General features: G+C 42.4%; 2 protein-coding genes across 3 annotated transcripts in view; one reads left to right on the top strand and one right to left on the bottom strand.

The window, feature by feature from the left end:
* Positions 1 to 1123: 1123 nt before the first annotated feature.
* psmb10 (proteasome 20S subunit beta 10) lies at positions 1124 to 25609 on the bottom strand. The gene is made up of 8 exons (XM_067426452.1): positions 25375 to 25609; positions 25005 to 25098; positions 24705 to 24802; positions 24418 to 24558; positions 4717 to 4832; positions 4567 to 4625; positions 3954 to 4105; positions 1124 to 1525 (listed from the first exon to the last, which is right to left on the bottom strand). Exons 1-8 carry the CDS (start codon positions 25431 to 25433, stop codon positions 1414 to 1416), a joined length of 831 nt encoding a protein of 276 aa, XP_067282553.1. The 5' UTR covers positions 25434 to 25609; the 3' UTR covers positions 1124 to 1413.
* Positions 22927 to 25889, top strand: part of qrfp (pyroglutamylated RFamide peptide) — a 97752-nt gene continuing 94789 nt past the window's right edge. For both annotated transcript variants that reach the window (XM_067426453.1, XM_067426456.1), the window contains exon 1: positions 22927 to 24016. In XM_067426453.1, coding sequence (XP_067282554.1) covers positions 23975 to 24016 — 42 coding nt within the window. In that variant the 5' untranslated portion in view covers positions 22927 to 23974. The remainder of the gene's footprint in view (positions 24017 to 25889) is intronic.

Below are 25889 nucleotides of genomic sequence, written 5' to 3'. Positions count from 1 at the left end.
GCCTATTACTTATTAGTTATAATGTTTTTGAATGGAAAAAAACACACACATACTTAGTTGTCAGACACAGTATAATTTTTTTTTTTTTTTAAATAGTTCATGACAACTTTAAGGAATCAAACAAATGGACTGAACTCACTCATTACGACAGTAACTTGCTGCCACCTGCTGTCTGTTTTAGTTTAATTAAACATATCAAACATAGCCTATCACTTCATTGATTCCATCATGCCTATTTTTGGATTAAAATGAAGTTCATACTTTTAATAAGGTTGCCCCTGGACATGAGTTTATGAAAGTAGGCTAAAGACTACCACCGCTTAATAGAAAAACATGTTCTCGTTTCAAATGCATTAATCAATATGCTTGCGTGGACTTCACTGTACCCTATATGTGCGCAGCTTCCTTTCTGTGAGAAAATATCAAGTGCTTCAATTTCAGAGTCCCTGTTATCAGATCTGTTGAAGATTCTATTCATGTTTGTTAGCCCCGGACATTTTACAACACAGTAGGCTACAGTTAGGGTGATATGACTTAAACCATGATATAAGATTTTGGCCTTATACTTATCCAAGTCCTTCATCACAGAAAGAGTGAAACTCTGAGCTCGATTGCTATTTATTTATTTTTGCTCTTTTTTTTAATATATTTATTTATGTATTTACTTAGCTTTAATATTGGCAGCTTTGACATTCCATAGCTTCCAAGCTTGTGAATCATTATATCGTCTACACGAAATTGGGCATGGGCAGTAAAAGATGCTGGCTTACTACACATTCCAGCATGGGTTCAGCAACTGATCAAAATTAAATGGACTGATTTGTAGTTTCCTACCGATAACAATTGTGACCAAGAATAATTCTCATGCTTTCACTTACTGTAAAAAATTAAAAGGCATGAAGTTTTTTTCTTTCTAAAATATGTCTGATCATTTTGAATGTGGTAGTAGCCTAATCAATTTGTGAAAAATACAGATTTCCCATCATGTTAAAATATTGGGTTATAAAGCTTTTATAAAATTATCAATCTATTTATGGTTAATATTGCCTTTGCATTTAACAAATGAATATAGCTTGATAGGTTTTTGAAAAAATCCACTCTGAAAATGACAAAAACAACACTCTTTAATATTTTCTATCTTAAATTTTATTAAATTTGATATGGAACTATTTTATATGTGTTAAGGACAGGTATAAGGAAACACACTTTTCAATATTTTACATTTTTGCAAAACAGTCTTGAGCAGCTCAAATGCAAATTAATGAATAATTGGAAAACATCCTAAAGAATATGGCTACTTCTAAAAATGTGACATAGATTTCCATTTTTATCTACGAAGGAAAACTATAGCCTGCACATATCCCATATCATCAAAGAGTGAAGGCAAGAGTGTAAAGAAATGCAAATATATTCTCATTCAGTGTCCATCACTTGGACAGATTCACCCACAACATCCAGTGTTAATGGAATCACTGTTTTTGTGAGCACAGCAGTAGTTCCTGGCTTGTATCTGTACGTACCCTCCCTAGTGCATTAGAAAGAAGAGAGAAAATGTTTTTGAATCTTAAGATACTTTATGAATAAATATGTACAGTTGTAAAGTTGTGAGGGTTAATAAGAGTTGATTAGGAAGAGAGTTGATTATGTATATATTCCAGAAAGCAGGTTATGCATAAGTTTATGTGGTATAAGTAAATAGACTGCCTTAACATTCACTTCCAAAAACTGAGGTAACCTTCAGCCACATAAGTAAGTAGCCACATTAATATATTTGCTGAATTATTGTTGCGTGTTTATTTAATTTTTTACTTATTTTGAGAAAGTTGTGCCCCAAATGATGTATTTTGCACTATTTACTCTACTGTTTCGTGTAAAAATTGTATAAAGTTATTTTGTCATTCAACAGTCTGATAGCCCCTCCAGTATAAGTAATTAAATCTGTGACAGTTGTGTGCATGAAGTGTCAGATTTCCTTCTTTTTTTTTAAATAAGTAAAATAAATACTGCACTGTAACTTACTTGTTTTTGGAATTTTCAGAGGGAACACAACCACACTCACACTGGTATCCAGAGCAAGTTTTTTGCTTGGTTAAAATCGCATTCCAGTCACCCTCAGTTGAAATTGTGGGGGTTGATGCCCTACAATCCTTATTATTTTATGGGGAGCTTGCAGGTTGTTAAGAGGCTATTATCTACAACTCTTCTTTATTATTATAAAAATGGGTTATTAAAATGTCTACAAATGTATATCCGAGATCAAGTAAAAACCATACAGTAAAAAATGGGTCGCCATCAGAGAAACAACGCTCAAATGCTTTTATTTTAAAATAATGTTGCAAATACCAGCAAATTGGCTACTGCAGACCTTAGTTAATCATTTTGCATGAATTAATTAATATTCCTCCCAAAATTTGCGTCTGGAAACTTGCATATGCAATAAGGTTAGCCGTCCGTGCCTTTTTATCACTTCATATTCATTGCAAGTTTTTAGTAAACCTGACAGTAGTTTTTTAACCCCAAAAATCTGGCACTAGTTTCATTAAAAAATGGCATAGAATAGTTCACAAGTGACTAGTGAGGGATGACATTTTTGTAGGCCAAAACCCAGAAATTAGTTACCAATTAAGCACTTCCGGTTCCATCATACTAAAGTCAAATTTGTTTTTTTGAATGGGAGGTGGGAGGTTAATGCATTATATTGCGAGTGAATTAATTCTACCTGCCAGCGTCTCTCTACTAATAATGAAGCTGTAAGTTTTAGTCACTTGGAAAACTCTACGTTTCAAATTTTATTGATAAAATTACAGAACAGAAATTAAATCTAAGTCCTCTCTGATCTCTCCATAGACAGCTATTTAATTAACACTTTCAAGGCCAGAAAGTCAGTAAAACATTGTTAAAATGGTGAGACTGCAGTTGTTCAACCTTAATTTTATTTTAAACAAAGTTTTTACTACCTATTTGGGCCTTGAAAGTGTTAATTAATTTTTAAAAAATTAATAAGCTATCTATGGAGAGGTCAGAGAGCTCTTGAATTACGTCTCATACAGGCTTAGAGCAACTTAAAGTTGAGTAAATGATGACAGAATTTTAATTTTGGGTGAAAATGACACAGAGTTCATTTTCTGCAATAATCCACAAAAGTCAAGGAAAAATCCTACTGGATTTCTGTTAAGTGAACCAGATGTTAACTTCTGGACCGGCCTACAAAAATAGTCATCAGTGCAGAGCTCTATACTGGGATGCACCTTCCTGTATGTGTGTGTGTTCACAATTAACATACTTTTAAGTTAACTGAACATACTACTGGCCATGTTTTAAAACTGATAACTGAGTAAGAAAGGTAAGCAATCGAGAGTTGGAGGTAATCCTGCCTTCTGGAAAACCCAAGTCAGACAGACAGACAGGCAGGCAGACACACACACACACACACACACACACACACACACACACACACACACACACACACACACACACACACACACACACACACACACACACACACGTTGGTCTATGTGGTTTACAGGGACTCTCCATAGGCGTAATGGTTTTTATACTGTACAAACCGTATTTTCTATCCCCTTACACTGCCCCTGCCCCTAAACCTACCCATCACAGGAAACATTCTGCATTTTTACTTTCTCAAAAAACCATCATTTAGTATGTTTTTAAGGCCATTTGAATTATGAGGACATTTGATATGTCCTCATAAACCACATTTATAGTGTAATACCAGTGTAATACCCATGTAGTTATACAAATTTGTGCCCTCATAAACCACATAAACAGGCTCACACACACACACACACACACACACACACACACACACACACACACACACACACACACACACACACACACACACACACACACACACACACAAGAAATCATTTGTAAAGAATGAAGAATTAGATAATGGTACTGTAGTCTTCCAGATTATACTGGTATTTTACCTCAGTCCTTTCCGAACAGGCTGGTCATATCCCCTCAGATAATCTACAGCTTTCTCTGTAATCACACATAGGTCTACATTGCTGCCAGAACCCAGATCGCAGAAGATGCCTGCAGTGATGGCTTCTTTCACCAACTGCTTTGCTTCCTCCAGCTTATCCCCAAGAGTTTATGTAGGTGTGGATTTGACAAGAACAAATACAGAATGTGTGTTTGGGGAGTGGAAATGAACAAAAAAAGATCACATTGTGGGTAAGAAGCATATTGTAATAGTATTGCAGATTGTAATAGAAAACAGGAATACAATTCCTTAAAAATGTTCTGAAACAGGATGCAACAACTGGATATATTTATGAATGTTTTTCAAAAAATAAAATGTTTTGATAAAATATCAATAGTTTTATGCTGTGCTGTTCTGTTATTTAAAACTATTCTTTAAAACCATTGAGGTTCAGGTGTGTCATGCCAGCATTTTGGAGCTTCTGCAAGAACCAATGAGGTTTGTTCTAGAGTATCAAGTAACTACCTCTTTGGGCCCTCAGGGGTCCCTAGACAGCAAATATGCAATACCATATTGGAAAATATCGATAAGAATGTGAAAAACAGTTGTCTGACCTCCATGTTTGGCTTGTATCGATCTTCAAATATAGAAATGGCAGAAGCTGCACCAGACCCTGAAATATATAGTTTTGCTAAATAAGTGCAGGTGAAAGAAAAAAAAATCTGAAATTATTTATTCAAAGAAAGGGAAAGGTGATACATTACCCATGGTAAGGAAAGGAAGCTTATCATATGAACCATGAGGGTAGATACTGTAGAGTTGTGGGCCATTAATATCCACACCTCCCACAATTAAAGAAGAACCAATGTGCCCCTGATATCTACAAAATGGGAAACAATCAGCCCAAGTCATGGGACTATTTAAATATATAAGATATATTTACATAGTAAGATAAATAATATTATCAGTTAACAAGTAAGCAATATCTCAAATACAGAATAATGTGTTGATGTAAAGTCATGTGAAAATGTTAGGACACCCTATTGACATTGTGAACATGTGACCCCATGGTTCCCTTATCGAGAGGTTACTCGTATTGCGTATGGGAAAAACTCCTTTTCTCGAGAATATGAAGCAAAACTTTATTAATAAAGTTATCCATGTAAAGTGCAGTGCAGCTGCATGGCAATAGCCAGGCGCGAGGCACGCTCTGATTGGCCAGGCCGCGGCAACTGCAGGAACCTATGGTGAGGCGGCTGAGAGGAACGAACCAATGGGGGCGCTCCAGAGAGCCCGCCGGAAAAGGGGGCTTATATTTGCATACAGGTGGCTATAAAAGACCCTGTTTGGCCATAGGTGTCAGATTTTATCTCCTTCAGCAACACCTTCGCTGACCTCTGGAAGAAGAAGCAACCGCCGTCGAATCAAGCACCACAGCGGAACCCGCAGCAGTGAGGACGCCGGATTTCTCAGCCTTCTTCCTTGCAGTTCCAGCTACACCATCCGGTGCCGTATCCTTTCTTTCTAAAAGAGCGCGAGGCGTTGTTTCAAATGCCTCGCATTTCCTGCGGCTCGTGCAGAGCACCTCTCTCCAATGGCAACCGTCACATCATCTGCGTGATGTGTCTTGGACGGGACCACGCGCAGCTCGCGCTCTCCAGAGGCGGCTGCCCCGAATGCGACGAGATGGCACTGCAGTCCCTTTAGGCTCGCCTCGCCTCCTTCGACCCAGTCCCGCCCTTAGCCCAGAGCGACTGCACGCCGGACGTTTCCCCGTGTGCCTCGCCCTCGCCAGTAACCTTCACCCAGGAAGGACAGCGCCCCTCCTCAGCAGCGGCCTGTTCAGTATCATTCGGTGGAATGTCGCCAGAGTAGGAGGAAGACAGCCTCTCGACAGCCGCGTCTGGCAGCGTGTGGTCAGAATCTGTCTCGGAGCCCCCCGTTTCAAACCCAGACTGCCGCGAGCTCCAAGACCAGCATTGACGCGGAGCTTATCCGCGTGCTCACAAAGGCCGTGGGAGACCTCGGGCTCGAGTGGTCCCAGCCTGAAGAGCCAACGTGCAGCAGACTGGATGAGTGGTTCCTCGAAAGTAGCCACTTCTCTGCTCCCCAGAAGCCTGCGCCTTTCTTTCCCGAAGTTCATGACGAACTAACGAAGTCATGGAAGTCGCCCTATTCTGCTTGCGCTAAGTCTTCGTTTTCCCCAGCGCTCCCAACTGTCAACGGTGCGAAGGAAAAGGGATTTGAGTCTCTTCCCCCCCCCCCTCGAAGAGGCCGTTGCCGCGATTGATAATGATTGATTGATTGATTTATTGATAATTATCAATGCTGTACTGTTTACCAAAAATTGCTGCAAATACCTGTATAGTGAAGCTGTTGTCTATTCCAGTGTTTTCCAACCTTTTTTCAGTCATGGCACCCTTTGAAATTTTTCTAAATTTTGTTGCACCCGCTCGCATAAGTTACACTAAAGGTGTAACTGTACAGATTGATCATGGTTCGCTTTGTATCACGGTTTTAGGTTCACGTTTCAGTACAGTTCGGTATTTGCTATGTTCAGGGGAAAAGGGGCTACTGTCAAATGAAAATAAAGAAAATAAGAACAAATAACTTAAATACAAGCAGCAGCACAAATAAATACTATTGAGCAAAGATAAGCTTTTCAGGTTTTTCAGGTAGGTCTAATATTAGTTTTTTCGGTAGAGAAATGAAATAAAGTAATCAAATGTAAAATAACGGCATATTTAACTGTTTAAATAAAAAAAAATCCTTATTAAACTTACAAAAGCTATTCAATCAAGAGCAGTGAGTGATGTCTATATTTTTGTTTGACATTAAACAGACAGCAGTAAAGGCTACTGCCCCTTTAAGACCCAAGGATAGTCATCGTATTTTCTGTATAAAGTTCACTTAAGGCATATACAGAGTAGGCTATGACATTTTGACATACCTTTTGAGTGAGTTTGTCCGTTCAAGAACAGGATTTGAAAGATAACTCAATATTTGCGCGCTGTGAGACGTGTGCGCGCTTTGGGACGAGCACACAGAGTCAAATCTTTTCATTCGCGTCTTCTGGCTACACGCGGGTGATGAAGGCGAAAAAGACTGGTCATATTCGGACGTATGGCAGCACTCGCTTGCAATGAACAAAGTTTACAAAGAGAGACTGTTTTGCCCACGTTTTTCTTTTATTATTGCTGTTGTAGTAACTGAGGAGTCAGCACGTGTATCCATCGACAGAAACATAGCCTACATAAAGCATTATTTTCAAGTTACAACCCATATTAAAGATGTGTCATCAAATGTGAGATGAACCGCAGTGTAAGTGTGTCCCAGCACCTTTTACACGGGATCCCCGTTGGGAACACTGGTCTGTATTAATTGACACAGCGCTGGTTTGTTTAGAACTATTGAGAGCGTTGTGACCACGCGCGCTGCCGCGTGATGAAGGCGTATCACAACTCTGTTATTCAACTGCTCTGGTTTTAAAAGCTATGTCACACTAAATGCGCCAAAATGCAATAAAACTTGTTTAAGATTTATGGTCGAATGCAACGCACCGAGTGTGAGTGAGTGAGTGAGTGAGTAAGAGACGCGCAAAAGGGCGGAAAGAGAACTAAGGAAATGCAGCTGAACGAATATGCGTGCGTCTTATAAATGGTTACTTCAGCGATTAGGATATGGCTTTGTATCAGTAGAAACCCTGGAGTATATTCAAATGATTGTGCTTTCCTCCCTCATATCCCCCTGAGACAAGAGATCCATGTTTTCTAAGCATGTTTTTTTTGGTTTGTTTGTTTTGCTCTCATAGAATTGTTACCTATTCACACCATTATATGACTGGCACCAGAGCTGATCCTGACCTCCCTGGGGCCCTAAGCAAAATTCTGCTAAGGGGCCCTCCTACCTGACCAGTGAGCTATGTAAACCATTTGCCATTGCCATGCAGTTACACCTGACACCTTAGTGCTCCCAATACAATCCTCCCTCTTTTGAACAAAACAGTCAAAGAATGAGGTTCAAACAAACAATATTTATTGAAGATTATTTTCTATAGAATCTTAAGTACTTGCTGAAGACGGCTTTACTGTTGATGAATCTGGCTGTACTGGGTCTGTGCTAGTACTGGCTGAGGCTGGATGTTGATCATCTAGGTCAGTGCTTGTACTGGCAGATAATCCAGCATCTCATCTACTTACAAACTTAAGCATAGCATCTGCAAATTATAGATAACAAATTGTATAAGCTGCACCAGACCCATTCAAACTGGCTCCCCCAGATTTCCTTTTATACATTTTCAAATATAAAATACTATTTGTAATATGGCTTGTAATGTTTAACTAGTGAACTAGTGATTCAGATATCAAGAATCTCTGTGAGTGATGACATCATTGTTGACCTCCTTTCTCAGAGAGGGAGCACCGTATGGCACCCGCCTCCCGACCTCTGGAACCTCCACGTGTGGCTCCTCGACGGGACGCTGTAGGTTTGAGTGGCCTACCACCACCGGTGGTTGCCACTATCACTTCAGCTAGGGCCTCGTCCACAAGACGGGCCTACGCTTCGAAGTAAAACCTCTTCATCGCCTGGTGTGCTTCTCGAGGAGAAGATTCCACCAAATGCCCGATCGGGTCCATGCTCTCCTTCCTCTAGGAAGGGTTGGAGAGAAGGCCGTCTCCCTCCACCCTCAAGGTCTACGTGGCTGCAATAGCTGTGCACCATGACCTGCTGGAAGCAAGAACGGTGGGACAGCACAACCTGGTCCGCAGGTTCCTCAGGGGGGCAAGAAGGTTAAATCCACCTCGCCCACTACAGGTACCCTCTTGGGACCTCGCAGTGGTCCTAACTGCCCTGCGTATGGCTCCCTTCGAGCCTCTGCAGACAATGGAGCTTATGTTCCTGTCAATGAAGACAGCGCTCCTTGTTGCTCTGGCATCGATCAAGAGGGTAGGGGACCTGCAGGCATTCTCAGTCGACGAAGCGTGCCTGGAATTTTGGCCGGCTAACTCTCACGTTATCCTGAGACCCCGGCCTGGATATGTGCCCAAGGTTCCTACCACTCCCTTCAGGGACCAGGTGGTGAACCTGCAAGCGCTGCCCTTAGAGGAGGCAGACCCAGCCTCGGTACTGCTCTGTCCAGTACGTGCCCTTCGCGCTACCAAACGTGACTTGGATTAGTAGTCGAGGCCTCCACTCATGCTCGTGGGCATGCAGCACCAATGCTGACTTATGTGCTAGGACTTCGTCCTAGTTGAACTGTTAGGCCCATAGCCACCTCCAGGTAGCGTTAGCACCTCTGCTAGTAAAATATCTAGATTGGTATGTGAGGTCTGGCTGCCGCATGAACTACAGTTAGATCTGTCCCAGCCCTTATAGGGCCTCGGTTGTTGTGTTTTATCAGATCGATACTGGCTGGCCCTCAGGAGGGCGCTGCATCAAGTTGGCCTAGGCTTCTGGTGGGATGGCAGTGGCGTCTTGCGGTGGCAAGTTGCTCAGAGCTCCTGTCAGTACATCTGCAGGAGCTTGTATCCCTACCCGGCCTCTCCTAAGTTCAGTGTCGTCCGGCCAACGCCCACCCCCTTTTCTCTGCTTTTGAGGGCTGTTATTAATGCAGAGTGGTGCGTAGTAGAATGGATTGTGACTTTGTCAGTAGTCGTGGGGCGGGGTAGGCGTCTCTTCGCTTGTGCGCAGTTAGACTAGCTGTGCAGTCTAGTTGTAGTTGTAGTTCACAACCATCTGCTTAACGTGGGTTGGACGGATGATCGTCTGGAGACAAAACACTGCCATGGCTGACGCCCTTGCATGGACGCCGGGCCGCTGGATGAACAGACGACCACCCTGGATGCAGGTGGCGTAAGTTGTGCTCCGTAAGTTGCGTTTTTTGCTGAGTACACTGCTGTTGGCAATGTTTTTTAGGTCCACGCTGGTAGGCGCTGCCCGGGAGACTGCGGCGTCACACAGAGGGCTGGGACGGACCGGCTTCAGAAGGCCAGCTGGCAGTGAGACGCCAGCTGGGGCAGTCCGGGCAGTTGGCTCCAGGAGAGGTGGTAGGTCTCAGCAGGCCTCCTTGCGAGAGTCCATGTGCGCCGGGGAGGGTTCTCCCCAATGATGTTGGCTGCAGTAGAAACCTTGTCAAAGAGCAGGTCCCAAGGGATGAGTCCCAAGGTTACTGGATGTCCAGTTCTTCGTCAGCTAGCAGATAAGCCGCTGTCAGCACAACTGCTGTCCAGGTAGTAGGCCTCACCAGGCCTCCCTGAATGTGCGCCACTGGGCAGGCCTCACCAGGCCTCCCTGCGGGATTCACCACTCTTGGGCGCTCGGGTAACGTATTACGCTATGGGAACAAATTCCCAGTCTCCAGCTACCCGATTAGTTTGTGTTGACTGTGGTCAGGTGGATGGCCTTACTGGGCCTCCCTGAGGGCCTGCCGGAGGTGAGCGGGCCTCTTCTTGCCTCCCCCAAGGGGGTTTGTTTGGGCATCAGTCACTGGGTGACTAGCACAAGCTGTTAGTAGGCAGTTCCTATGACAGTGAGCATGATTGCTAGCCAGGGCAGCTAGCATGTTCTGCTATCAGGTGGCAGGCCTCACCAGGCCTCCCTGAGGTTGTTCCCCGGCCCCAGTGCCGGCTACTAGTAGCGGGCAGGTAGTAAGCCTTGCAGGGCTTCCCGGTGGGATTTGCCATTGTGAAGCACCGTCTGTCACCAGGCCTCTAACAGTGGGCTGCCATTGGCTTCTGGTGTTGATGGCCTTTAACAGCTAGCCTCAACGGTGCCAGGTAGAGGCTCCTTCGGGCCTCCCTGGGGGGAAGGAGTCCCTTGGACGGGAACACATAACTGGCTCACGCTGACAGCTAGGGGTTACCTGCCATCAGGTTCCAGTCCTAGCTGGCAGCACCTGATGCGGGTGGCATACCCTAGCATGACGAGATGACACTGCTGCTGTGCGGTCCCTACAGGACGGGGAACTGCATAGGTTGCCTACAACATGGTTACCTACCAGGCAGGCTTAAGAGCTCCCCTCAGTGAGGGTCGTTTGCAAGCTTACGGCCACCTGAGTCTGATCAGATGGCCAGGTCCCTCTCGGGGCCTCCCAGTTAGATCAGCTCATAGGCCTGTCCGACCTCCTGAGCACTACTGTAATATATGTGTTCAGTAGATCCTAGGATTGAGCGGGAACAAAAACTCCCCTCGCTGGCAAGGGTTTGAAAGCACTATGCTGAGAACTGCTCTCCAGGATTCCCGTCTCCGAGATCTGGTTTGAGGAGGACACTGTCTGGTTTGCAGTCTCTCAGTCTGGGATGCTCATGAGTAAGCAAAGGTCTGGAGGCTCTGTTTCCAAACAGACAGGTTTGGCCAAGCTGGGGTGTCCCAAATAAGTGATGCCAGGTCAGGCCTCCCTGGTGGCATTCGGTAAAGGAGTTCCCGAATAGTGGCATGGAGCGCCCTCTGGCCCCCTAGCCAAATTCCCTTAAAAGCACCCCTTATGTAGAAGTAGTGGGTCCCAGGCCTTTGAGCAGCCGAGGGTAAGAGACCTCAGGTGATTCGATAAGGTCCTCTCTCAGGCATATAGCTTGGGCTATGACCGTAGGGAATGCTGTCACTGACAGCCTAGTGTGACCAGAGGGGGAGTGGTTCAGGCATTTCAATTGAATTTGCTTGTCCTGACAGTTGTCACTGCCAGTGGGCATGCACTCCCCTGAGCATGGTGGTGTGGGTATATCGTTCCCCGTAGCGTCGACTGACGCAGCGCGAGTTCCCTTTCGAAAGAGAACATCTCTGGTTACGACTGTAACCTTGGTTCCCTGAGAACAGGGAACAAGACGCTACGTCATCGTGCCATGCCTTGGGCCTGTCTGCCAAACAGTCCCTTCAGACGAAGAAGCTGGAGTCATGTTTGCAAGGCACCCTTTTATACTTCCTGGTCGCACCTTGATGACATCCTAGGCTGTCGCTGGTCAATAGGATTGCCGTGATTCAATAGTATTTCAGACACCTGTCACGCTGAAGGCATTTCCCGTAGCGTCGACTGACACAACGTCTCGTTCCCTGTTCTCAGGGAACCAAGGTTACAGTCATAACCAGAGACGTTCTCCCTTTAAGTTTGCTTTGGCAACTGGTTTCCAAACTTTCCGAACTTGATAGAATTGTTTTCTCGACACGTCATCCTAAATAAGCCCGTCTCCGGCGTGATGACTGCTTTTTCGAATATTCATATTTAATAATTTTTTAAGCGACACGTCATCCTAAATAAACCCGTCTCCGGCACGATGATTCTGATCCTTCAAATATTCATATTTTTGTGTAAACGATGCGTCATTCTCAATAAACCCGTCTCTTGTGTGATACCTCGAACTTTTGAATATTTTGATCTAATATGATTTCTCACCTGTAAGGTTGCCAGAATAATAATCATACACGGTTTGTTAATAGGCCAGAGGAAAACTGGCACCACGACTGAGCCTGGTTTCTCCCACGGCTTATTTTTCTCCATCATGCCCTGGTGGAGTTTTGGTTCCTTGCCACTGTCGCCTTTGGCTTGGCTTGCTCGGTTGGGGTTTACAACTAAATATCCAAATTAAATTAATTACTAAATTAACTGTATCAACTATATTACTGATCTACCCACATTGTCGCTATATGATTGACATTAGCTGATAACACTGGTGTTTTCTCCAGAACTGCCAAATCAAATTTTGTTGCAATATTTTCCTGTTTAACACCATGAAGCTTCTTTGAAACAATCATCATTGTAAAAGTGATATATAAATAAAGCTGACTTGACTTAAAAAATCTAGATTCACCCTAGTAACAGCAAATCTAATTTCCAGCCAGGGTAATCTAGCAACTCTTCGTTGGCTTGTGAGCTCGAAAAACCAAATTCTGGTCAGGCCAATCACATTGTGTATAGAGATGGTGGGCGGGCTTAAAATGATGATGATGGCAGAGTTGTGACAGTTCCGTGTACTAATTGAAAACAAAGATGCTGGCAAACATCTGTCTTTCGAATCAGCTTTGGCTGCGACTCTGGAAGACTTGGAGTTAAGCTTTCCTTTGAGAAAATAAAAAACATGGCACTGAAGTCATTCTTAAAAAGAACTTGTGTTCTGAATTTTTTTCCCACCCGGATACGGCAAAAGTTTAATCTATCCACTTCACCTTCTTCTTTGCTCTAGTTGGTTGTAGCGCTATCCTTTTGCATGCAAAGGGACTCTGAAAGACAGCCGTTTATCCCGTGTCCCGGGTCTAAGCCTTGCTAACGGTGTGTTCCCAGAGCCAATTTCATCTTGATGTGGGTCTGGGTTGTCAGGCTAACGTACTATGGTAGTTAAGCAGTGAGTAACGTCGTTGTACGGCAAACGTACCCCAGACCAACAAACTTCTGCCAAACTGCCAAAACTTCTGCTTTTATAGAGGTGATCACGTTTTGATGACCAGTTTATCAAAGGAATTTGATTAGCAGTATCGGACCTTTATTTACCCTCTTGATTTGTATGTTAACAGTAAGGGTGTCCTAACTTTGTCACCTATGGGTTTTACATTTTGGCTTTATTTATTTTTGCAAAATAAATAATGATACAATGTAATAAGCCATGTGTTGTTGTTCATCTGAGGTTATATTTTCCAAATTAAGACCTGCCAAGGACCAGATTTTTTTTTATTATGTCCAGAAAACATACCTGGTTACTCACGTAACCTCGGTTCCCTGAGAGAGGGAATGAGTATTGCATATGGGAAAAGCTCCTTTTCTCAAGAATATTAAGCAAAACTTTATTCTATAAAGTATTTATTTAAAACGCAGTGCGGCTGCACAGCAGATGCAACAGAGCAAGCTACGCACTGATTGGCTGTGCTGCGGCAACTGTAGGAACCTATGGTGAGGCGGCTGAGAGAGTGAGCCAATAAGGGTCGCTGAAAAAGCCTGCTGGAAGAGGTTGCCTGAATTAGCATATTGAGGCTATAAAAGAACGTGTTCAGCCATAGGAGGTTAAAGGGTTACTTCAGCGATTAGCATATGGCTTTGTATCAGTAGAAACCCTGGAGTATATTCAAATGATTGTGCTTTTCCCCCTCATATCTCCCTGAGACAAGAGATTTATGCATTTTATTTCTGGAAAAATTCCTCCTATGATGCAAATTGACGATTTTTGCATCATAGGAGGAATGTTTGCCCAAAGGCTAAAGACTACAGCCAGCAGAGGGAGCCATTTCCGCATGTTTTGAATCCGCGCATGGGGGATGGGAGATTACACACAGCTTGCAGAGAGAGCTCAGCCCACAGCTACAGGCACTCATTTAAACGGAGCTATGGTGTGCAATGTAAGTCTTTTACCTTCTCAAATTAATTTCTATGAAAGTTAAGCTTGTAAAGGCATGAACTGAAACGCCCCAGACTGAACTCGTGTTGTGAATGTATGCCGCGAGTGTAGTCGCGATTACCTCAGCTCTCATCACTCGTGCAGTTAGTGCTCAGTGCTGTGATACTCGCGCGGTGACTCACTCATCATATTGAACAGACACGTTCAGTTTTTAATTGTAGTGTCTTCTCTAACTCATTCACTGTAATCAAGTAGTGGCTTTGGGAATGGCCTCACAGGGCAGCGAAGCATTCTGGGAATTGTAGTCTTTCATCCCCATGGGACAAAAATACATTTTCTGTCTTTTCTCAGTCTAGAAGACACCAAATTCAAAAATAATTTCACATTTCTACTACATTGATGACCCAGTTTAAATACAGATTCATCTTCCCAGCGCTGAAGTACCCCTTTAAGAATCGACTGAAGCGATTTCCTGAGGAGCACAAGCACGATGCGTTACGCAATACAAGAGACCTCTCGAAAGGGAAAGTACCCGGTTACTCACGTAACCTCGGTTCCCTGAGAGAGGGAACGAGTATATGGGAACCGTTTTCAAAACGCTGTGTGTGCTTACCTGCCCCAAACTGAGGTCTAAGAAAAAAACCTCAGGCACATAGGATGGGTAACAGTGAGCCCCAAGGAGGCAGACGAAAGTAGGCCTCGTATGAGGGCATACTACATATAGGCCGGATAAAATCGCCATGTGAATTATTGAGCTTTATAGTATGCAGTAAAAAAACACATGCTTGTGAACACGGGTTTATAAGTGGGCTAAGGCCGAAAGTAAATCGGGCCTGAGAAAGAATGACAATACCCATTAAATGGACAGGATCCCGACTTGTAAATTGGGGACTTCCAAGCTGATAAATGTGGACGGAGCCTGCCACCGCAAAGATATCTTCCAAAGGTATGCAACATGACCAAGCCCGTGACCTGCGTCGATTAGCTCCAGAAAGAAGACGAGCATTCTGCCACCTCGACAAGTGTGGATCAAGGTTTCGTGCTGTGCACCAGTTTACGAATACGACCACTTAGAACCATATTCTGTTGTCAGGGCTATTCACGTCAGGGCTGTTAATAGAACTGTGGATCTGGTTTCCTTGATCTTTCTGATGGCCTGTGGCAACATCGCGATCTGAGGAAAAGCCGGTGTCCCGGCTGTATATAATTTTATTTTTAAAATCCATCCCTGCGTTTGGAGAAAAATATTGGGCAGTGAGCGTTGTCTTCTGAGGCAAAAAGATCTACTTTCACTTTCCTGAAGGGGCTCTGAATCAACTGAATTGTTTGTGGGTGAAGGGACCAATTCCCCGGGGGGAATGCCACCTCTGTATAACATATTTAGACCCAGATTCAGGATACCTGGCATGTGAGCCGCTCTCAGGGAGCTCAGGTTGTGCTCTGCCCATGAAAGGAGGTGTTTCGTAATTGTACCCATCATTATGCCTGTCTGGTCAGGTAGTTGCTTTCCAAAGAGCCAGAGCTTTAACACAGCTGTGGTTCACTTTGATGCAAAAGTGGCCTGGTCGCCATGCATGAGCCGGAACGCGGGAGTTCAGCCAGCGTTGAAAGGGGCGTATGTGCAATAGACTTAGTTTGCGTACTGCCGATGCTAAGGCCATAATACCTAGCATCCTCTGAAAACGTTTGAGGAATGCAAGCACCAGGTTTGAATGACTTCACCATGTTCTGAACAGAGAGGGTGTGCTGTGACATAAGCCACACTCTCATGTGAATTGAGTCTATGACTGTCCCCAGGAAGAGAGACTCTGGGTGGGAGACATCGAGCTCTTGGCAGTATTGATCCTGAGACCCAAACATTCTAGATGGTTGAGGAGCAGGGAACTGTGGGTTATCAACTGTATCTCTGACTGGGCTGAAACAAGCCAGTCATTGAGGTAGTTGAGTATATGCAGCCCTCTTAGCCTTAGCGGGGCGGGCCGCTTAGTAATAGGGACCAGGTAGCCCGGTTGCTTGTGTTTGTAACACTGTGGATAGTGTTTATTTGGCGGCATGCACTGTGTAGTGGCCTCGCGTATTACATCTGTGGCATGGGACAGCGAGTGCGCTGTGTGGGAAATATTTGAGTGTAGGGGTGCATTCTGTGGGGTGGGCACCCTACCTACAGAGAAAAAGCTTTTAGATTTATTTGGGTCGCAATTAAAACAATGTTTGTGTGCAGGCGAACGCATCTGACAACAGGCTTGTTGGCTGCGGAAACTAAGTCACCAGTCACCTGATTGCAGACCAAGAGTGGTGGGGATCCGGCAGAGGTGGGACCTGATCACCTTCTGTTTATGTTTGACGGGATCCACTGTGCAGTGGGTGTACACCTCACACTTGTGGCATGGGTGCGCCATGTGAAAAACGCTTGGGTGCAGGGGTGCAGACTGTAAAGTGGGCACCTTACCTACATAGAAAAGCTCCTTTGTTATTATTATTGTAAATAAGACATAGTGGTGCACACTGTGTAGTGAGTGCTAAATTAAGTGGGGCTAACCCAATTACTATGTTCAACATCCATTATGATATACTTTATACATTATGATAGGAGTGATGAAATAGTTAGCAGATTATCATCACTCAATGGCTGGTTGTCTAAGTGGTGTCTGCAAAATAACATAGGTTTCATAGACAATTGGAAAAGTTTTTGGGGCAGACCTGACCTGTTGAAGATAGACGGCATTCATCCCTCCTGGGCTGGTGCTGCTCTTCTCTCTAGTAATTTGGCACATAGTCTTAGAACTAAACCTTGACTCACTGGGGCCCAGGTCAGGAAGCAGACAAACTGGCTAAACCATCCGTCTGCTAGCTGTCTCACGTCACCAAAGTCAGCTAAATCCCAGCACATAGAGACTCTTTCACCTAGATATTATCATATAGAGACTGTGTCTGTTCCCCGAATTAGTAAATACAAAAAACCATCAAAACCATTCAACAGTAAAAATTTTATTGATGTCCAAAAAATAAACAACAGATATAATACGGATGAACAATTGATAAAGCTTGGGTTGCTGAATATTCGATCCCTTTCGCCAAAAACGCTTGTTGTCAATGATATGATTATAGATCATAACTTAGATGTGCTGTGCTTGACAGAAACCTGGCTAAAACCTGACGATTACATTACTTTAAATGAGTGCACCCCCCGAGATTATTGTTACAAACATGAGCCACGTCTGAAAGGTAAAGGGGGAGGTGTTGCTATAATTTATAATAATATTTTCAGTATTACTCAGAAGTCTAGTTTCAAATATAATTCCTTTGAAGTTTTGGTGCTTTATGTAACGCTGTGTAGTGTAAATGATAAATCCCGTCTGACATTTGTGTTGGCTACTGTATACAGGCCACCAGGGCACAATACAGACTTTATCAAAGAATTTGCTGGTTTTGTATCGGAGTTAGTATTAGCTGTAGATAAAGTACTAATTGTTGGGGATTTTAATATCCACGTAGACAATGAAAAAGACGCATTGGGATTGGCATTTAGAGACATTCTAAACTCTATTGGAGTTAGACAACACGTATCGGGACCCACTCATCGCCTTAATCATACTTTAGATCTAATAATGTCACATGGAATAAATGTTGATACTGTTAAAATTCTGCAGCAGAGCGATGACATCTCAGATCATTACCTAATATCATGTATACTTAATTTACCTAAGGCTGCAAAGCCATCTCCTCGCTTCAAATATGGCAGGACGATAACCGCTGCGACTAAAGATTGCTTTGTACATAATCTTCCTCATCAGTTCCATCTCCTCAGCATTACAGATAGCCAAGAGGAACTTGATGCTGCAACAGAAACTATTGACTCTCTCTTTACTAGCACTTTAGACATAGTTGCTCCCCGGCACTTAAAGAAGATTAAAGCAAATAATCCAACGCCGTGGTACAACGAGCACACTCCTTAAAACAGCAGCCAGAAAAATGGAGCGCAGCTGGAAGAAAACAAAACTGGAGGTTTTTTGCAATTTGTGGAAAGAGAGCATGATTGCATACAGAAAGGCCATAAAAACTGCTAGATCTGCTTATTTCTCAACTCTTTTAGAAGAAAACAAACACAACCCTAAGTATTTATTCGATACAGTGGCTAAATTATCAAAAAATAAAGCTTCAGCTTCTGATGTTTGTAAACAACACAGCTGTAATGACTTTATGAACTTCTTTACCAGTAAGATTGATAATATTAGGAATAAAATTATAACCATGCAGCCGTCTATTACAGTATCACTTCAGACAGAGCATTGTAGTGTCACTGAGGAAAAATTACACTCATTCACTACTATAGGAGGAGAAAATTGACTAAACTTGTAAAATCATCAAAATCAACAACATGTATGCTTGACCCTATACCGACTAGGCTATTAAAAGAGATACTTCCAGAGGTCATAGATCCTCTGCTTAATATCATTAATTCATCTTTGACATTAGGATATGTACCGAAAACTTTTAAGTTGGCTATAATTAAACCACTTATTAAAAAAACGCAACTTGATCCTAAAGAATTTGTCAATTACAGGCCAATCTCGAATCTACCGTTTGTATCAAAAATACTAGAAAAGGCAGTGTCTTCGCAATTATGTTCCTATTTAGAAAGAAATGGTATATGTGAGGATTTCCAGTCAGGATTTAGACCGTATCATAGTACTGAGACTGCTCTAATTAGAGTTACAAATGATTTACTCTTATCATCTGATCGTGGTTGTATCTCTCTATTAGTGTTACTCGATCTTAGCGCTGCATTTGATACTATCGATCACAATATTCTTCTGAATAGAATCGAAAATTATGTTGGCGTTAGTGGAACTGCCTTGGCATGGTTTAAATCGTACTTATCTGACCGTTATCAGTTTGAAGCAGTAAATGAAGAGATGTCACACCGATCACAAGTTCAGTATGGGGTACCGCAAGGCTCAGTGTTAGGACCGTTGCTTTTCACCCTTTATATGCTACCACTGGGAGATATCATTAGGAAGCATGGCGTTAGTTTTCATTGTTATGCTGACGATACTCAGCTCTATATTTTCTCACGCCCTGACGAAACCTACCAATTCACAAGATTAACGGAATGCATAGCTCAGGGGCGTAGCCATCTTTTCAGAAGTGAGGGGGACAGAAATGTCGTAATACCATTTTTTTTTTTTTTTTTGACCAATATAATTTATCGCATCTCTTGCTTTTAATTGGGCAAGATATCAAATACACTGCTGAACAATAACCAATAATTAATATCTATAATATTATTCTCCTATTCTCCTATTTTTTATTGCCAATTTTATGATTGGTTTATATACTACAAACACTTCTGCATTAAGACTCCGTAGATTTTATGCAATGTAAAAATATATATATATATATTCTGATGTAACTCATCTGTTCTCTATGTGAATATATAGTAAAATGTAATTTATTCCTGTGATCAAAGCTGAATTTATCATCATTACTCCAGTCTTCAGTGATCCTTCACTAATCATTCCCAGATGAGGATCTGATGATCAACACACATTTAGGATTATTATCAGTTGTGCTGCTCATGGTGATGCTTAATTTTCTAAACATTTGTGGTAAAATTAAAAAAAGAGAGAAATTAATACTTTTATTGATCAGACATGCATTAAATTGATCACAAGTGATATTTTTAATATTACAAATTAGATAATTTATTTAATAAATGCAAATAAATGCTGTCCATTGAACTTTCTATTCATTAAAGAATCCTGAAAAATAACATGTAGGCTATCATGGTTTCCACAACATTTTGGGAACTGTTTTCAACACAGATAATAATCATAAATGTTTCTTGATTATGAAATCCTCATCTGAGAATGATTAGTGAAGGATCATGTGACACTGAAGACTGGTAATGATGATAAATTCAGCTTTGATCACAGGAAAAAATTACTATATATTCACATAGGAAAAAACGCGGTTTTAATTTGTAATTTAATTAGTTTTGTTTCAAAATATTACTGTTTTAACTATTTTTGATTACATAAATGCAGCCGTGGTGAGCAGAATAGCCTACTAAACATTAAAAAAGCTGCATTATTCATATGATACTTTATTGTCAATAAATAGCCTACATTGAGATGGCTTGAAAAACACACGCATATATTGTCGCAATCGTCTGATTGTCGTCGTCACGTTTCATCACTCATAACGATTGTTTTCCTTCAGCTGCAGCTCCAGCTTGACAGGGTATTACTTATCCACTTTTGGACTTTCTGTGAGAGCGTCCTCCTCATATTAAGATTCGGAAAAAATTACAGGTCATGCATAGATAATTTTTTGTCTCTGAATTTAAATCTTGATGTATTCACATTGGTTTCTATGTAAATACACTTGCCCCTGACCTCAAGAAGCGCGCTATCAACCGAGTTTAGAGAAGGCTGTCGTTAGCGTCCCTGTTAACTTGTCCGCCCCCGCGCAGGGTAACGCTGGTTCGAATCCCGCTCGGAGCGGGTCGACTAGGATCGGTGAGACTCAGTAAAAGTGCGGGGGACGAAAATACATTTTATTAAAAGTGAGGGGGACACGTCCCCCGCGTCCCCCGCGTAATCTACGCCCATGGCATAGCTGATATAAAAAATTGGATGAATAGTAATTTCCTGCAACTTAATTCAGATAAAACTGAATTTTTAATTATTGGACAGAAAAGCTCCACAAGTAGTAACCGAGAATACTGTCTAACACTTGATGACTGCTCTGTCAAGCCCTCGTCGTCAGTGAGGAACCTGGGTGTGCTCTTTGATACCAATCTTTCATTTGAAAGCCACGTTTCTAGCATCTGTAAAACCGCATTCTATCATCTTAAAAATATATCTAAATTACGGCACATGCTTTCAATGCAAAATGCTGAACAGTTAGTACATGCGTTCATGAGCTCAAGGCTAGATTATTGTAATGCTCTACTGGGTGGTTGCCCTGCTCGCTTAATAAACAAACTCCAGCTGGTCCAAAATGCAGCAGCTAGAGTTCTTACTAGAACCAGGAAGTATGATCATATTAGTCCAGTTCTGTCAACATTGCACTGGCTCCCTATTAAACATTGCATACATTTTAAAATCTTGCTTATTACTTACAAAGCACTAAATAGTTTAGCTCCCCGGTACTTAAGCAAGCTCTTAACGCATTATACTCCATCACGTCTATTGCGGTCTCAAAACTCTGGCCAGTTGATAATACCTAGAATATCTAAATCAACTGCAGGCGGTCGATCCTTTTCCTATTTAGCTCCTAAACTGTGGAATAGTCTTCCTAGCATTGTTCGGGAAGCAGACACACTCTGTCAGTTTAAATCTAGACTAAAAACACATCTCTTTACTATGGCATACACATAGAACATTTTTAACTTTCATTATTCAATTCAATTGACTGATTGTTAGGCTGCATTAACTAGGTCAGCCGGAACCGGGAACACTTCCCATAACACCTGATGTACTCGTTACATCATAAAAAGAGTGGCATCTACGCTAATGTTAGTCTCTCTGTTTATCCCAAGGTTTATCCCGGATCTGGGCCCTGTCCGGATCGGATGGTGGATCTGCCTGGACATGACCAGCTCATCCTGGAGTGTCTGCTGAGCCGTGTCAATTGGTGTCTCTTCTGAATTTGCCTCACTGGCACGACATGATCAAAACCCGTCTTCGGCGCAATAATTCCGATCTTTCATGTATTCATACTCTTGTGTAATCGACGCCCCATCCTAAATAAATCCATCTCTTCCGTGATACCCTGAAATTTTGAATATTCCAATCTAATATGATTTCTGACCTGTAAGGTCGCCAGAATAATAATCCTACACGGTGTGTTAATAGGCCAGAGGAGAACTGGCACCCCAACTGAGTCTGGTTTCTCCCAAGGTTTATTTTTCTCAATCACGCCCTGATGGAGTTTTGGTTCCTTGCCACTGTCGCCTTTGGCTTGGCTTGCTCAGTTGGGGACACTAAAAATATGATTAAAGTTATTCAACTTATTATACAAATAAAATGTATGAATTATGTCTTATTTAATTCTATAAACTATAATACTGATCTGCCAACATTGTTGCTATATGATAAATTAAAATAAGCTGATAACATCACTGTTTTCTCCAGTTCGACTGTACAGCCAAATCTAATTTTGTCGCAATATTATCCTGTTTGACACTGTGAAGCTGCTTTGACACAATCGTGATTGTAAAAGCGCTATATAAATAAAGTTGATTGATTGATTGATATACTGGGGATGGCCTCCACTGTCTCAGCTTAGAGACGGGAAGCTTGTAATAGGGGCTTGGTCGCCAAGAGACACAGTGGGGAAAGCACTTATGTGTAGTGGTGCGCACTTTGTAGTGGGTGCACCCTCTACATTCAGAGCACTCTAGGCAGCTTATGTGCAAGGTCGTTGTAAAACAGCATTGGTGTACAGACAAGCATGTTTGCCAGGCTAGTTGACTGCAATGTTTACATCCCCAGCCACCTGAACAAAGGGAACTGAATGTAAATAAATCCATGGTAGCAATCCGGCGGCGGAGGGACATGCGTGATTTGAGGCGCTGAATTAACAGTGCTAAAATGCAGGGGTGCACACTGTGTAGTGGACATACTGCCTACAGTCATAACAGAGGGAAAAACTCTTAATTGTTTATTATTAATAATACAGCGTTTTGTATGCAAGCGTGCATGCCTTAAAACAGGCTCGTTTCTGCAGTGTTAAACCTCTCCAGCCACCTGAATAGAGGGGACTGGGGAAAGTGATAGAGAGTGAAAAAGGCGTGGGGCTTGGCCGCCATTTTACGACACCGTTATACTCCAGACAGAGAGTGCGTGCTATTACGTAAGTCGCACTCTATGCGCTATGACTCCCATATGCGCAGTAACGTGCTGCAATGAGAGCGGCTGTGATGTAAGCCGCTTTCTCGATATATCCAGCATGTGTATGTCACTTTTCACTACTGTCCCCCAAGGAAGGGTGGGGCAAAAGACAGCTTATATGGTTCTGAGAGAGCGACGCACACGGGGAGAGCTCCGACGTGAGTTTGCTGTTACTTTGGTATTCCCTTTTCGCAGCACTTCATAGCTCGACGGGAGTGAGAGAAGCGCAAGAGGGGCCCTGGTCTTCCTGGAAAAACAGGACCGGTGGTGACGAGGTATGTGGGAACATGTCTGGTGTGTGCTCGTGAAAATGCTCCGGCGACCTCTGTCCGCGGCGCTTCACAGCGCGATGGGAGCGAGAGGAAGTGTTGGTCCTCCTGAATAAACAAGACAGATGATGGTGACCGGTGTGTGCATGCGAGATTGGTCCGGTGTCCTTTGTCCGCGACCCTTCATAACGCGGCGGGAGCAAAAAGTGCGAGAGGAAGCGCTAGTCCTCCTGGATAAACAGGACATGTGACGACGAGGCCTGCGGGAAGTTGACCGGCATGTGCACGCGAGATTGATGCGGCGTCCTCCACTTCATAGTGCGACAGGAGCGAGAGAAGCACGAGGGGAAGGATGAGGCATAAGAACAGCGCTCGTCTATTTATAAATGTGCATTGCAGCGACGAACGCATAAAGACATAGATACACAGAATAATAAAGGATATAAAGCCGGATGGCGCAGCAAGAACAGCAGGCGGCTGAAGGCGGAGTCCATGCGGGAATCCAGCGTCCTCAGGCCTGCAGAGAAGTTCCGCTAAATGCGTTTCGATGCGCTTCAAAATTGCGAAGATCAGCGAAGGGTAAGTTCGCTGAAAGAGATTAAATCTGAAATCCTATTGCTGAACACTGTCTTTTATAGCCTCAATATGCTAATTCAAGCGACCTCTTCCGGCGGGCTTTTTCAGCGACCCTTATAAGCTCGCTCTCTCAGCCGTCTCGTCATAGGTTCCTGAAGTTGCCGCAGCACAGCCAATCAGCGCGTAGCTTGCTCTGTTGCATCTGCTGTGCAGCAGCACTGCGTTTTAAATAGAAACTTTATAGAATTTTAGCTTCATATTCTCGAGAAAAGGAGCTTTTCCCATACACAATACGAGAGACCTCTCGAAAGGGAACCATGGATTTCAATAGGGTGTCCTAACACCCCTCACATGACTGCATGATCACTTGAATCAAATAGAATGACTTTATGACACTCTTTCACCTGAACAGCATCTGTTTGAGCTGTCGGGTCACCATGGCCACAAGAGGAGGTCGTCCTGTGCTCAGCGAATGCAGTTCCACATTTGATGACATCATCTGAGTAGTGACCTCAGCATCAGCAGCAACACCTGCACCACAACAGCTTTTGTGGTAAAAAATAAATAAATAAAATAAAATAACAAAAGATGAGACAAGACAAGAAAATTAATAAATACAAACAGGCACTATGAAATTTCATTCAGACAGACAATTGATTTATGACGATGAGCAATCAAAATATTCACTCACTAGATTTTGGGAGCTATGAAGTGGATTTTCATGCAGTTTTTATCAGCTACGACCATGTCATCTGTAGCTCTGGTGTCTGCACCTAAAATCACTCCATCCTAAAAAAAATTATATATATATATAATTTTATTTTTAAAATCCATTTATCCATTTTATTATACCTACATGTTATACCATTATATTACTTTAATATAGCTACGTTTATTTGCAGATACTTGAATTACAATGTAGACTTAAATGACATAGACATGAATTACAACATAAACTTAAATTATACAATATTGCGGTGTTAAAACAGACTTTGAATATCAGGCCCGCAATGGTGGTGCCAGTCTTCCTGGCGTTTGGTGCACTGTAACCTTTCTCTGATAAATTGGCTTCCAGAACAGCATTTCTATGAATGAATAAACAAACAAACAAACAATACGCATACAATTAAAAGATATGGCATTATTAATGTACTTTTATCTTTGTATGTTTTGAAGTGCATTCATGCATCAAAACACTTTAACGAAGCTAGACGTATAGGCTATGCATCACATCGACAGTAGGCATATGCATATTAGCGCTTAGCAATCATTGTAGATTGTATTTTATGTTTTCATCATATTATTTATTGTTTACGTCGTGATAATAGGTATTGGTATAGATAGGCCTATAGATATCTCACCTGCGCGTATTTTCAAAAGAGAATCCTCCGAACGGTGTCTTTGTTGATGTGTTTAGCATCTTTCACCTGTACACTGTATGATATCTAAAGTAATAGCTCTAACAATCAGCCTTGGATAAAGTCCTTAATGATTCCTATCGTTTTTGAACGTTTACTTGCCTCAGCTTTACACAATGAGTCGGTGCGTCAGCACTTTTAACGCCCCAAACTGCAAAAGATCCTTCTTTCACTTTCACTTCTGACACATGATCGCTTCTCTAGGCCATTCAGTCAAACGAATAATTTACGGTTAGGGGTTAGTCTATTTGTGCATAAAATATATAGGCTAGGTCTTTTTTGTTCTTTTCTTTTTTTCCTATTAGCTAATTTAATTATTTAATTATTTAGCTATTTAATTTGACATATTTAAGTTGCAAAAATAGGTTACACCCAATAAAATTTAGATCAAAAAGAAATTGGCCCTTAATTAAAAATTCAGATTGAGGAACAGGTTAAAGTATTCTAAAAAATAAAGA

Source organism: Pseudorasbora parva, chromosome 19, assembly GCF_024679245.1.
Source record: "Pseudorasbora parva isolate DD20220531a chromosome 19, ASM2467924v1, whole genome shotgun sequence".
In the NCBI taxonomy this organism is placed as follows: Eukaryota; Metazoa; Chordata; class Actinopteri; order Cypriniformes; family Gobionidae; genus Pseudorasbora; species Pseudorasbora parva.
The sequence above is the reverse complement of the archived record's forward strand: the minus strand, read 5'-3'. Positions and strand labels throughout refer to the sequence as shown.

Bases quoted from the DNA above. Each gene is read 5' to 3' on its own strand.
- psmb10 (XM_067426452.1), bottom strand. From the start codon at position 25,433: ATGCTAAACACATCAACAAAGACACCGTTCGGAGGATTCTCTTTTGAA. The intron at 4,106-4,566 runs GTCAGACAACTG...CTTGGGGATAAG, and splicing joins GATACAAGCCAAACATGGAG to CTGGAGGAAGCAAAGCAGTT. The intron at 1,526-3,953 runs GTAAAATACCAG...CTAATGCACTAG, and splicing joins CCTGTTCGGAAAGGACTGAG to GGAGGGTACGTACAGATACA.